General features: G+C 40.0%; 1 protein-coding gene across 5 annotated transcripts in view; it reads left to right on the top strand.

The window, feature by feature from the left end:
- The first annotated feature begins 645 nt into the window (after positions 1 to 645).
- The window catches only part of RICTOR (RPTOR independent companion of MTOR complex 2), a 130,556-nt gene continuing 117,630 nt past the window's right edge, over positions 646 to 13,571 (top strand). For all 5 annotated transcript variants that reach the window (XM_027863345.1, XM_027863346.1, XM_027863348.1 and 2 more), the window contains exons 1-2: positions 646 to 703; positions 884 to 931. In XM_027863345.1, coding sequence (XP_027719146.1) covers positions 655 to 703; positions 884 to 931 — 97 coding nt within the window. In that variant the 5' untranslated portion in view covers positions 646 to 654. The remainder of the gene's footprint in view (positions 704 to 883; positions 932 to 13,571) is intronic.

Consider the following 13,571-nt stretch of genomic DNA (forward strand, 5'->3'; position numbering starts at 1 on the left):
GGTGGCCAGAGGAGTGTTGATGTGCAGGTGAGCATGCTTTGAAGGAAGCGGGCGGTGTTTCCAGGACAAATGAGAAGGGTGGGGGCAGCTTTCCGTATCAGTTTAATAAGAGCGGCGAGGGCACGGGGCTCACGGGCACGGATGGGAGGCCTCGCCCCGCACCGTGCAGCGCCGGGTCCCCTCCGCGCGGATGGCCCCTCCCGGGGCTCCGCGTGGCTGGGCGCTGACCCCGCGAGCCTCCCGGGGGAATTCCACTTAGGAACTTGGGGCGGAGGGGTGGGAAGGCTCCTCGCGGGGGATCCCGCGGCCATGCGGTCGCCTGAAAGGGGTGCAGTGTCTTGCCAAGGCCAGCCTCGCCTCCGGCACCGCAGCCACGGGCGCCCGCCGGCCCCGGGGTTCCCGCTCTGGGCCCCTCGCCCCGCCCCACGGCCTGGTTCGCGATCTGGGAGGGAGGGAGGAGGAGAGAGGAGGAGGAGGAGGAGGAGGAGCAAGGATGCCGAGGCCAGGCAAGGCGAGCGCTGGGTGGGGAGGAGAGGGGAGGGGAGAGGAGGGGAGGGGAGGGAGGAGGGAAGGAAGCGGAGGGCGGGGGAGAGGGGAAGGGGGCTCTCGCGCGATTGGGCGAGGTTTCCGGTGTTGTGACTGAAGCCCGTCAACATGGCGGCCAGTGTCCGCGGCCGCTCGCTGAAGCACCTCAGGATACGAGGTAACCCTCCCCTACCCCTCTCCCCTCCGTTCCGTGCGCTCCCCGCCTCAGGGTCGTCTCTCCCCCTCCCATCCCCCGGGCCCGCGGGGCGGGCGTGGGGACAGCGCCCAGGGCTCCGGCTGTGGCCGGGGCCGCCGCCGGCCTGCGAGTCCTAACTGAGTCTCTCTGTGTTTCGCGCAGGGCGGAATGACAGCGGCGAGGAGAACGTCCCGCTGGATCTCACCCGAGGTAACTGACGGCGGCCGGGGGCGGGGGCGCGCGCGGCCGGGGCTCGGGCCCGGGGCGGGGGGAGGGGCGGGGTGCTGGGTCCGAGCCTCGGGCGGCCGGTCCGCGGGCCCCGGGAGCGCCCGGCGGGACCCATCCCCTTTTTCTCCGTCTCCTCTCCCCGGGCCGCCCCTGCCCCTACCCCGGCTAGTCCCCCTCCCCTTCTGCCTCCTCACCGTCCGGGGTGGGTGGCAGCGAGCGGGGTAGACGAACTCCAGGGCTGTTGGGTTGACTTGGAAGGGGAAGGGGATGTACTCTCTCCTGGAGCCTTGTGCAACTCAATCCTGGGGGTGGCCTGGGGAGGGGGGGAGGTAGAAGCTGTTATTTAGGTTGCAAGAGGATGTCTAGGGGAAGAGCGACCACATCCTGCCCTCTTTCCCCCTCACCCCCCCCCCTTTCAGAATACGTGATTGCTTCTTTATTCACCACCTCGGGGGAAATGCAAGGGATCGATATATTTTTCTGTGGCGAGCCCAAGAACCGGCTGGTTACTGCGAGGTGTCTGGTACAGCTGGATCCCCCTCCCACACGCACCCCCCTCCTCCCCTTTTCCCGGGCCGCCGGGAGTGTAGTTGGCAGAGACCGCCCCCTCACCCTGCTGCAGGTTCATTGTTTACCGTCGGCTGCAGCTATGAAGGTTTGTTTACACCGTCTGAACTGGTGAAAAACCTCAGCTGTATTTTTAAAAGACCTACCCTTGCCCGACATTCCTTCCGTCGGTGGCTATGGTGGAATGCGTTCACCACTCCACTCTAAGATTTGGTGATTGTAGAAGCGATTTTTCTTTCATCTTTTCGTTCTCTCTCTCTCTCTCTCTCTCTCTCTCACTCATTTGGTCTGCTGTTTCAGAGTTGGACCGGTTTCACTTAGACTTTTTCCTGTAATGTAGTCTGTTTTGCACTCCTCGAAACTGGAAACAACCTTTGAAGTTTAAGTTCTGCAGAACTATCTGAAGACACAATTTTAGTCTCAATTTTGCAGTTTTAATATTGAGGAAAATCTAAAGTATGTTCTATATTGTTGTTAAGTTATTCCTTGATGCCCATTAAGGCTATTTCTGACTTCAAAGGCTAGTAAGTATAACAATTTTTAATATTCCTTTCAAATCTTGACAGTTGTAAATGACAGGGAAGCTGAGCTCTCATGTAGCTGTCCAGCTACAATAGAACTATCTTACCGTTAATGGTTTATTGTTTGAGTCTAAGAATTTGGATTCAAACGAACTGTAGGTTTCAAGTAGAAGAATTTTTGAAGTAAAACGATTTAGTCTTTTAAGTGATAGAAGCAGCAATTAGTTCACTGCCTAAGTGGAAAAATGATACCCTTTAGTAAAATTTTGGACATTATAATTGCTATAAAACTTTTTGGCTTTTGAATGAAATGAAAGTATACAATATCTTGAGTTGCAATAACTGGAAAAATAACAATCAAAAAAGTGTGTCCATCTTCAGAGCTTTTCTATCAAAACAAATCTAGTTTCTACAAAACTGAAACTTGGCATGCTAGTCCTTTACCACGTGTGGTTTATTAGCAATTTGATTTATATCTGAGCATTTTTTTTTAGAGGTAAAATTAGGTGGACTCCAAATGGAATTTGTGCTTTAAAATCGGCTTAGTAATTTATTATAGTAGCTTAACTGAGATATTTATTGTATATATGGGTGATGACTGAATCTTTGATGTATGATTAATCTACAAGTGACCCCCAAATTGAACATTGAAATTTGATTTCAGTTAGGCTTGGTTTACTGATATTTGTCTTCTTATGTATCAGACCTTGGTTTTTAAACTTCACATATGTTTTTTCCAGCAGGCATTTATTAAATGGCTGTTGTGTCAACTTAAGCAGTATTTATTAAGTGCTTAATATGTGCCAGGACATGCTAAGAGCTGGAAATGTAAATATAATAAGCAAAAAAAAAAAGATACTCCCAACTCTCAAGGAGCTTACATTCTAATGGGAGGAAGAGAAATATAAAGAGAAGCTGAAAAGTAGAGAGAGGAGGTAAACAGGGGATTTGTGGGGAAAAGGGATGGGAAATGGGAAGATGGGCCAAAGAACCAAGTGAGTAGTGAAGAAGTAAGCATCCAGTGGTATGCACAGTTTTGTTTTGCTTTGTTTTAGGGATAATACAGAGTAAGTAGTAGATGATTTCTGTCTCCTAGAGAACTTTACGTAGTCTAGTTAGAACAAAATGTAAAACAGAATAAATGGAAAATATTTTTTAAAAAGCAGTGTATAAGATGTGAGAATATAACATACCCTATATTACAGTGGAGCTTGGCTTAAACAGGTTGATAAGATTTATTGGCACTTTTATAGTGAAAATATTTTTTAAACTGTAAGCCAAAGAATTACTGGGGTAGAACTGTGATTGTTTCATTGGGCAAAGAGGATTTGTGGACCCAGTCCGAAGAAAGTTAGGAATTACATTTCAGGAGTGACCCTGCACCATTCTTTTCTGAGTCAACAGAACAGTAGGGCTGTCTGGGTGGATGAATCAGCTGTATGTGAAATGAATCGCCTTGAGTAAAAACATCAGGTTGGGGCTCCATCATTTTAAATGCTGTAGCCCAGTTGCTGTAATTTCAGTTATTTGTCTATTTTACCTGAAATAATTTACCTCTATGAAATAGAGGTTATGGTTAATATGATACATATACATTTTAGTATACGTCTGTTGTATAAAATGGGAATTATGTAAAAGTACATTTAAGAAAGAGAAACAGAAGAATTTGAATTATTATATACCTAACACTAAGAAATTATGTTATTAAGGTTAAAGTTGAGATTTTTTTAAACCAGTTAGATATGAAAATAAGCTGACAGGTATATTGTTCTTTAAAGTGATTTTTACACAAGTTATCTCATTTGAATCCTGTAGGATAGCTACTAACTATAGTTATTATCACCCCCATTTTACAGGTGAGGAAACTGAGACTTAGAAGGGATAAGTGACTTGACCACGGTCACACACCTAGTAAGGATCTGAGGTGGATTTGAACTCAGGCATTTCTGATTTGGAGTTCAACATTCTTTCCACTAGGTGTTGTTTTTCAGTCATTTCCAACTCTTTGTGACCCCATTTGGGGTTTTCTTGGCAAAGGTAGCAGAGTAGTTTGACATTTCCTTCTCCAGCTCATTTTTACAGAAGAGGAAACTGAGGGAGAGTTAAGTGACTTGCCCAATATCTAGTAAGTGTCTGAAGCTGGATTTGAACTGAGGAAGATAAGTCTCCCTGACTCCAGGCCCAGCACTCTAGCCATCTTGACACTTAGCCGCCCTTCCACCAGGTACACTGCCGTATATGGGTATCTGTAATATATTATGCCTTGAATATAATAGGAAAAAAGTAATTTGTGTACACTAAAGATGCATGTGGAAAGTAGTAAGTGAATAGTACTTGGAGGAGAATGTGATATTGTGTTTTGCAGTTCATTCAAATATTGCCTTAACCATTTAAGAGGTTGGAAAACATGTCTTATTTTGTCTACTACTTTCCACAGTACCTAGTACAGTGCTTCTCACATAGTAGTAACAATGTTAATTAATTACTTAGAGTCTACATTCACTAGATGTGTGTTGATTGATTCATTTGAGATCAGTTGAAATTGTAATAGGCATTATTATAATTAGTTATTTGTAATAGGTACTTTTATTTTCTGTTATCTGGTAGGATGCTTTGCTTACTGGATAGAGTTGGTTAGGTTCAAATCCTGCCTCTGACGCATAGTAGCTGTTTGACCCTTGGAAGTTCACTTAACCTCAGTGTCCTAGACCACTTTCCAAGACTTGGGAAGTTTTTTCATGGAGAGTTCTCTGTACCATTGAAATCATGCTGTCGCCCCTGTCCCTAGCCTCTCCATTGTCAAATCTTGCCATTCAGATTAATTATTTAATTTGTTGACTTCCCAGGCACTTACTATGCACAGCATTAAATCTTCTTATAACTTTGTTAATACCTCATTTCCCTCTATTTTCCATGCATTGAAACCCAGATATCCTAAGTATTACTTCTACTTCAGGGATCTGTTCAGAGGACAGACTTTAGTGTAGGGGTCCATGAACTTTTTTTTAGAAAAGGTTTAACCTGGGGTCCACGAACTTAAAATATTTTTTATTAACTGTATTTCAACATAACTAGTTTCCTTTGTGATCCTAAGTTTTTCATGCATTTAAAAACTTTATTATGAGGAGGGGTCCATAGATTTCACAGATTGCCAAAGGGGTTCAAAAAAATGTACCCTGGCTTTATGGTTGGTCTGAATGTCTTGTCTGACATTTAATGAATCAAAGATGAAGAAGATAGTAAAGCTAAGTTATTCTTAAGGTCTATATGAGTCAAAACTTCTGTAGTATGACTATTTACTTTGTTTACAATGATTAGACACACCTCTGTTTAATTGTAAATATCAAATAGATTCCAAAACAAAATATAAAATTTTTTGGATCACATCCGCTTTTGTTATCCTGCCAGCTCCTTTCCCTTAGTATAAATAACCGAGTTGACTATCTGATTGTCAATAAACATTTAGAAAGGGAGTAGTAAAGAGACCAAAACTATAAAAAGAACACATTTTATGCCAAGTGAAGCCCTTCAGTGATAGAGAATTCCATGCTCTTTAGAGAAAATCCATGTGACTTTGAGACAGCTCAAGTTTGTTAGGAAGTTTTTCCTTGTATCTATCTAGCTGAAATCTATCTGAGTAACTTGTAACCATTGCTCCTGCTTCTCTCTGTGGGGCAAAATAAAACAACTCTAATCTTGCTTCCACATGGCAACCTTTCATATAATTGGAGATAGTTATTATGATCCACCAAAGTTTACTAGACTCTGTATTTCCACTTTCTTCAACTTGTATATCATGATTTCAAGTCTCCTTATAATTCTGCTTGCTGTTCTCCTTAGGGAAAACTGTTGTTTCTCAGTGTTCTTTTAAAATGTGGCACCCAAGGTTGCTGCTTGGTGGTACTTGGATGTAGGGGAAATGGCTTTTAAGTTGGAAGACCTGGGTTAGAATTCTGTCTCCACTACTTCATACTTGTGTGACCTTGATTAAGTTACTTCTACCCTCTGGGCCTTGGTTTACTCTTCTGTTAAATAAGGGAGTCAAAGCAGATCATTTCTTTGATCCTTTTCAGCTCTAAATTTTATGATCTTAAGACAACTATTTGCTTTTCCTGTTGTCTTGTTGTATGTGTGGCTTCATTATTTAACTTGTATTTGTTTCTCCGTAAAATTACTTTATCCTAGTACACCCCCATAGTGTGTAAGAATAGGGGATGGCTGCAGGTAGGCCACCTAAGAGGTTATTGAAATAACCAAAATATGAAACTGATAAGGGAATGGCTTAGGGTGGTGGCTATGGAAATGAACAGTATTCAAATTAAGAGGCAACACAGAAAGAGAATTGGTTAGGTTAAACATGAAATGGTGGCAGTGGGCTGTGAGGAGTGATGTAAAGAAAGCAAAAAGGCAAAGGTCAAATTTGTAAGCCTGAGGCAAACATGAAATTATGGATCTTAGATGTAGAGGTTTATCTAGTCCAGGGGTGGGGGACACAAGCTAGACACACACACACACACACACACACACACACACACGCTTTCAGTCCCATTTGGCAGGTGAGAAACTGAGACCTAAAGAAAATAAGTGACTGAGTCAGGATTTGAACTGAGGTCCCTTCATTACAAATCCAGTACCTTTTCTACTGTGCTATACTGCCTTTGATAATAGATTCAGGTTTTTTGGATTTATAGTTCGCTGAAAACTAGGTTTGAATTCTGCCTTTAGCATGTTTGACCATGGACATAACACTTAATTTCAGTGAGCTTCAGTTTCTTTGTCTGCAAAACGAGGATACTATCTCCCTAGGTGGTTCAGATGATATACATATACACACACACACACACACACACACACACACATATATATATATATATATGTATGTATATATGTATATGAAATAATTTGTCAGCTTTAAGGAACTATAGAAAATTCTGCTTTCTCCTCTGTCGCTTGTTTTGAAAAGATGAATTTGTTCCCACAATTGATACATTAAGGAACAATTTGAGTATAACTTGAATTTTGTGTTTGCTTATGTGAGATTTTTATCTGTGAGAAAGCGGAAAACAGAAAATTGTACCACTTTACAATTATTCACACGCTGCAGATTTTCTAACCTCTAGTTCTACATGTATGCTTCCAGTCTTTTTCAAGGTAACGTGCCATATTTATTGTGTATCCTCTGGTGCAATAGGAGCCATGAGCCAATGGTTGATTTTTATCCTCTCCCTCACCTAACACCATGGTTGAAGTGTACACCTCTTGCCACTAAGTTTTACCATCCCCTGCCCTGTGGGAACTTGGGAGCAGTAATATGAGGCCACCACTATTTAGTGTATATTTTTTTTTGTGGGGGGGGTGGAGGCTAGGCAATGGAGTTAAGTGACTTGCCCAGGGTCACACGGTGTTATGTGTCTGAGGCTGGATTTGAACTGAGGTCCTCCTGAAGCCAGGGCCAGTGCTCTATCCACTGTGCCACCTAGCTGCCCCAGGCTTTTTTTTTCTTTCCTTTCCTTTTTTTTTTTTTTTTGGTATGTGTATTTCTTAACTATTTAACATGTACAGCACTGTGTTATCCCTGTCTTTTTTTTTTTATTATTAATTTTTCACTGATGAAGTTTTTGCGTGTTGTGCTCCTAACCCCATTTTCCTCATAAGGCCTGTTTTTTTATTGCTTGATTTTGCATAACTGATTGTTAGGAATGATTATGTTGACTTATAGAAGAACTGACTGTATATAAATGTCAGTTGCTGTAGTGTTTAGTTTTAGGTGATATTTGAACATCTATGTTGCAATTAGCACTCAGCCAACAGAAGGTAGGACACTAGGCAGACGGTAGTCAACCTAGACATAAATAGAAATCTTGGAGACATCACCATAGAGGAGGTGTACTCTGAAGAAGTAAATAGAGAAGTATCAGTGTTAACCTTGTAGAACACTATTAAGGGGCAGTAATTGTGTAAAGGCAAGGGCATTGGACTTAGCATGTGAGTTTAGTTACATTCCCAAATCCCTGAAAATTAGCAGTTTGTCTCTGAACAAGTTACTTCTGTGGACCTTCATCTTTTTCGTTTGTCAGATGAGTAAGTTCTATTGTGATCACTAAAGTCTCAGCTTTATCATTTTATGAGTATACCACCTTTTAGGAACCATAGGCAAATTAAGAGAAAGCTTTTACAACTCTGTTAAATCCTTTTAAACCAGTCTTTGTAATTGGTTATATGTGTGTATATACGTGTGTAAGACATAGTACTTTTAATTTAAGTTATAGTTAACTCACTGCAAATTGGTGAAGATTAAAAAAAATGGCAATATTCGATATTGGAGATGTTGTGGAATGATAGGAGCACTAATACATTGTTGGTTGAGCTGTAAATCAGTATGACCATTTTGGAAAGCATTCTGCAATTACCCAAATAAAGTAACTCAATTGCCCATACCTTTTAAACTAGAGACTCCATTACTTGGTGTATAACCTAATGAAGCCATCAGTAAGAAGAAAGTTCCTACATGAATGTAATGGCATATTACTGTGCTGTAAGAAATGATAGGTGTGATGAATAGAGAAGCATGGAAAGAGCTACCTGAACTAAGGCAGAGTGAAGTAAGCAGCCAAGAAAACAGTATACAAAATAGTTACAACAGTGTAAATGGAAAGCAACCACATACTGAAGAGACAAAGATGAATATAACACAATTTTAAAGATCAAGTATGATTTGAAAGAAGAGATATAAAAAGTACCTCCCTCCCCTCCTCTTTGTGGAGGTGGGAAGTTAAACAGATATACATTGCACATTTTTTGAACTTTTTAAGCATATTGCATAGTTATGCTGATTTTTTTCCCCTCTTTTCAAAATAATGTTTGTTATATGGCATGACTGTCTGGGAGGGGGAGAGAAAGGATTTTGGGGATAACTATGTTAATGTAAGAAACAAGTCAACAATAAAAACTGATTTAAAAAATAAAATTGACTTTGTCATTGTGTTTTTTCTGTATTTAAAAGCGGAAAAATATCTTTAATATTTTTCTCACTTGTTTCTCCCCATCTTTGGTTATGTTTGTTCTAGTGATCTAGAATGTCTTTGTCTCTTCCTGTTCCTTCAAGATCACTTTTCTGGCTACTACCAGACTAGTTAGCACTTAAATAATGTTGTGTGTTAGCCTCATTTTTCCAACAAGCAGGCTACAAATTAGATTTTTGAAGTAAGAAGACCTGGGAGAATCTTGGCTTTGCTACTTACCTGTGACCTGGGGGAAGTCACTTTACTTCTCTGGTTTTCAGTCTCCTCAACTGTACAGTGGGGTTGGGGAGGGACACAGACAGATACTTGTTCTCCAAGATAGTATCTTTCAGTCAGAGAATTAGAGACTATAGATAGTCTAGTCTTCACTAAGTTGTTAAAACTATAAATTTGACTATACAAAAGATTTGAAGCATAAGCCTATGCTTTTTAATTGACTTGACCTTAATCAACTTCTGCCTAACCGTAACAGGGAAGTGGCACAGATAATATGAAATAGTGAAAAATCCAAAAAGTATTAATAGTATTATATTGCATATTACCTGCTAGTCAAACTAGACTACTCACCATTCCCTAATGACATCCTGTGCTATCCCTTTTGGGCGTTTGTTCCTACTCTTCTTTAAGAGTCTGGAATGGCTTAGTCTCCCTTCCTGTCTATAAGATAATACACCAGCTCATACGCCATGAAGTCTTCCCCCCCTTTTTCCAGTTTGAAATGATCTCTACCTCATATTCTCTTTTAAAATTTTTATTCTTCTTTATGTATATTTATGATCTAATGGTATTTCTGTACCTGCATTATCCCCCTTACTAAATTGTGAACTTGAAGGCATATACCATGTTGTTTTGTTTATTTGTACATGCCCCAGTCCTTTGCACAGTACCTTATATATACTAGGTTTGTTGAATGATGTTTGTTACCTTTCAACTGACCTTATATGGAACACCTACAAATAATTTAAAATCACAGTTCAGCTTCCTATCACCCTTCACTAGTATATGATAAAAAAATTAAAATTAATTTTAATAGTTACATAAGCAAAACATAGTTGGAAAGGTAAATCTGAAGGGGAGAAATGTGAGGACAAACAAAAAGATCCATGTATTTCAAAGAAAATTATAAAGGTTATCTGTTTGGGTATATGTATACTTCTGCATCCCTTTATTAGTATATAAAACTGAGTTGACATTTCACTCTAGGACATAGCCAAATGCACAGATAAACATGCATATGCTCCATTTTTTGCTTTTTCTAGTCCTGAATTTCTTCTGGCTTGACCAGAAACCCAAGACCTTGGTAGAAGGAAGCAGCAAATCCTTGCACAATTAAGTAATACATTGAAAAAGCCTGAAAACAATGTATAACACCTGTGGACCTCCCACCTCTACAAAGGGCTGTAGGTTCAGGGTGGCTTCTCATAGCTCTTTTATTCAAGTGATCTTTATAATTTTGTTAACTTTTTTTTTGGTATGTTGTTCTTTCCATTTACATTGTTGTAGTTACTGTGTATATTGTTTTCTTGCCTCTGCTTATTTCACTTTGCATCAGTTCATATAGATCTTTCTATGCTTCTCTATTCATCACATATATAATTTCTCACAGCACAGTAATATTCCAGTACATTCATAAACTGTTTGTTTAGCTATTCCCAAATCAATGGGCATCTACTTTGTTTCCAGTTCTTTGCTATCACAAAAAGTGCTGCAATAAATATTTTGGTGACTTTATTGTTATTGATGACTTCCTTGATGTATAAGCCCAGTAATGGAGTCTGGTTCAAAGAGTATGGATATTTTAGTCACTTTATTTGCATTGTTTCAGGTTGCTTTCCAAAATGATCATATCATTTTACACTTCCATTGGCATCATGTTAGCATGCCTGTCATTCCATAACTCTGCAATATTGAGTATGACAATTTTTTGTCATCTTTGTCAACTTGCAGGGTGTGAGGTAAAACCTCAGGGTTGTTTTGGTTTGCATTTCTCCCATTGTTAGTGATTTGGAGCATTGTTTTTAGTTCTTTTGAGAACTGTTCATCTCCCTTAACTACTTATCTATGGGGGCATTTTAGCTTTAAAAAAAAAAGTAGAGCCTATTTTCTTTTAAGTCAAAAGTTTGTGGGCACATATTTAGTGTTTGAATGTGACAATTGAGATTGGATTGGCTTTAAACAATTAGAAAGTCTCTTGAAATTCTTTTTTGTGTACCAAAATACAAATATAGTCAACTTTTGATTGTCCTTTGTGGATTATCCACTTTGTGAATTGCCTTTACCAATCTGGAGTCCTTTGGTTTGGAGAATTTAGAGAAGTTACAGAATATTAGAGAAAGAGAGTATATGAGTGAAGGAGAGAAAGTATGAGTATCTGACTACATTCTTAAATTATTTTTCGGTTTTTCTTTTTTAAAATTTCTATTTGTGTCTATCTCCATTGATAACGTTGAGAGTTGACTACTTAAGGTCTGAGAGCTTTAAACATTATTGACCATTGTGGTTTGCTGATAACATTTCATGTAAATTGGAGAATAAGGACTATTGGCAATAAAGCACCAAATCTCTACTTTTCTGAATTCTAAGAACTCATCTTTTCATCTTTCAATGATTAGTGTAATTTGGCAGAAATGTTTGGGATGGAAGTGTTAGTGTAATAGTATAATAAAAAGAGTTCTTTGGGTTATCGTTTCATAGCAATCCAATATAGGGTACAGGCATTTTAATCTTTTTGTTAAGTTTAATAGAGTGTCACATGCATAATAAATACAACACGGAATTTATGTATTTCTTATTAATCATAGGATCATAGAATTTAGATCTGGAAGGGAATTTAGAGATCATTTTGTGAGTCCAGATGGCAGAGTGGAAGGAAGCAGTGAATCTGGGCTCTCATTCACAACTCTTCCAAACAGATCTGTAAAATGCACCAGACCAGATCCTGATGGAGAAATCCAGAAAAAGTCACAGTGAGTCCTTTGGACCAAGTTGGTGTAGAGAGGTCTGCAGACACTGGAGAAAGGGCCGGACCAGAGTACTTGGCCTATAGAGAACTCTAGCACTTGGGGAAAGACTGCACACCAGCACAGAAGGAGGTCCTAAGACTCATACTGGGGCCTCCCCAGACCCATATTGGGGCACTATAATGGAGACAGGTGCCAACTGGCAGCTTTGTCACCTACTACCTAGTTCCACATTGAAGATACAAGGTAGAGTGATAAGGGAACCTGAGTGGTATACCATGTACAGAGAAAGAAGGAAGTTCAGAAAGCCAGTAGTACCAGTGGTGCAGCTCAGACCTCAGGCGTAAAGCAGGATCTCGCTTCAGCATCTAGTCCAGTCTTCAGAGGAATAACCAACACAGGAAACTCAGACCAAAGGGGAATCTATAATTATGCCACTTTGAATCAGTAGCGCTTTCTAGCTAGCTAATAAGAATGGGGTCCAGTAGCAACCTACTATTGTATAGACCCAGACGTGGGTCAGGAAATTGCAGCACTCAATCTTGGGGTGGGATGGGGTATGGCAGTCAGACTTTGCATTGGATCAGACTCTCTTTGGGAGCACTGAAAGCTTTTAAGTCACTAGCCTGTTTCTGAGAGCCTGGAATAATACAACACTCAGTAATCCCAAAAAAGCAGTAACAGGACTAGCCCAGAACTTCTCTTCAGAAGTGTAGCAGAGTCCAGCCCTGATTTCAAGTCTGAAGTCACGAAGTAGGCTGGAACAATGAGCAAACCAAAAAAAAAAAAAAGCCCACTATAATGATCTGTTATGGTGGCAAGGATGCTCAAGACACAAGTACAGAAGAAGAGAATGACTACAAAACTATCCTCCAGCAGTACCTCACAGAAATACACAGTTTGGGTACAGACTAAACTAGAATTCATGGAAGAGATGAAGTAAGAGTTTAAAAAGAGTTAAGAAATATTTTTATAGATAGAATAAGAGTGCTTAAGGAAAAATTAAAGTAAAAAAAAGATCAGTGGAAGAAAAAATTGGAAAGGGAATTAACAGTTTGGCACAAGAGGTAAAACCTTTGCCAAAACAACAAACTCCCTGAAAATTAAAATGGACCAAACAGAAGCCAGTGACTTCATGAGGCAACAAGAAATAATAAAGTCAAAAGACTGAAAAAAAAATAGAAGAAAATGTGAAGTATCTCACAGCAAAAACAACTGACCTGGAAAACAGACTAATGAGAAAAAAAAAATTGAACTCTCTGAACACTGTGACCAGAAAGAACCTAGACATCCTGTTATAAGAAATCTTAAAAGAAAACTTCCCAGAGATTTAGAACCAGAAGGCAAAGTGGAAATAGAATCCATTACTTATCTTCTGAAAGAAACCCCCAAATGGAAACTCCCAGGAACACTATAGCCAAAACCCAGAACTTCAGGTCAAAGAAAAAGTACTTCAAGTAGCCAGAAAGAAAGTATTTAAGTATTGAGATGCCATAGTCAGGATCGCTCATGATTTAGTAGCCACCACAATAGAGTAATAGAGAACTTGGAA

The sequence above is a fragment of the Vombatus ursinus genome, unplaced genomic scaffold (assembly GCF_900497805.2).
Source record: "Vombatus ursinus unplaced genomic scaffold, bare-nosed wombat genome assembly UNPS02014772.1, whole genome shotgun sequence".
Lineage (NCBI taxonomy): Eukaryota > Metazoa > Chordata > Mammalia > Diprotodontia > Vombatidae > Vombatus > Vombatus ursinus.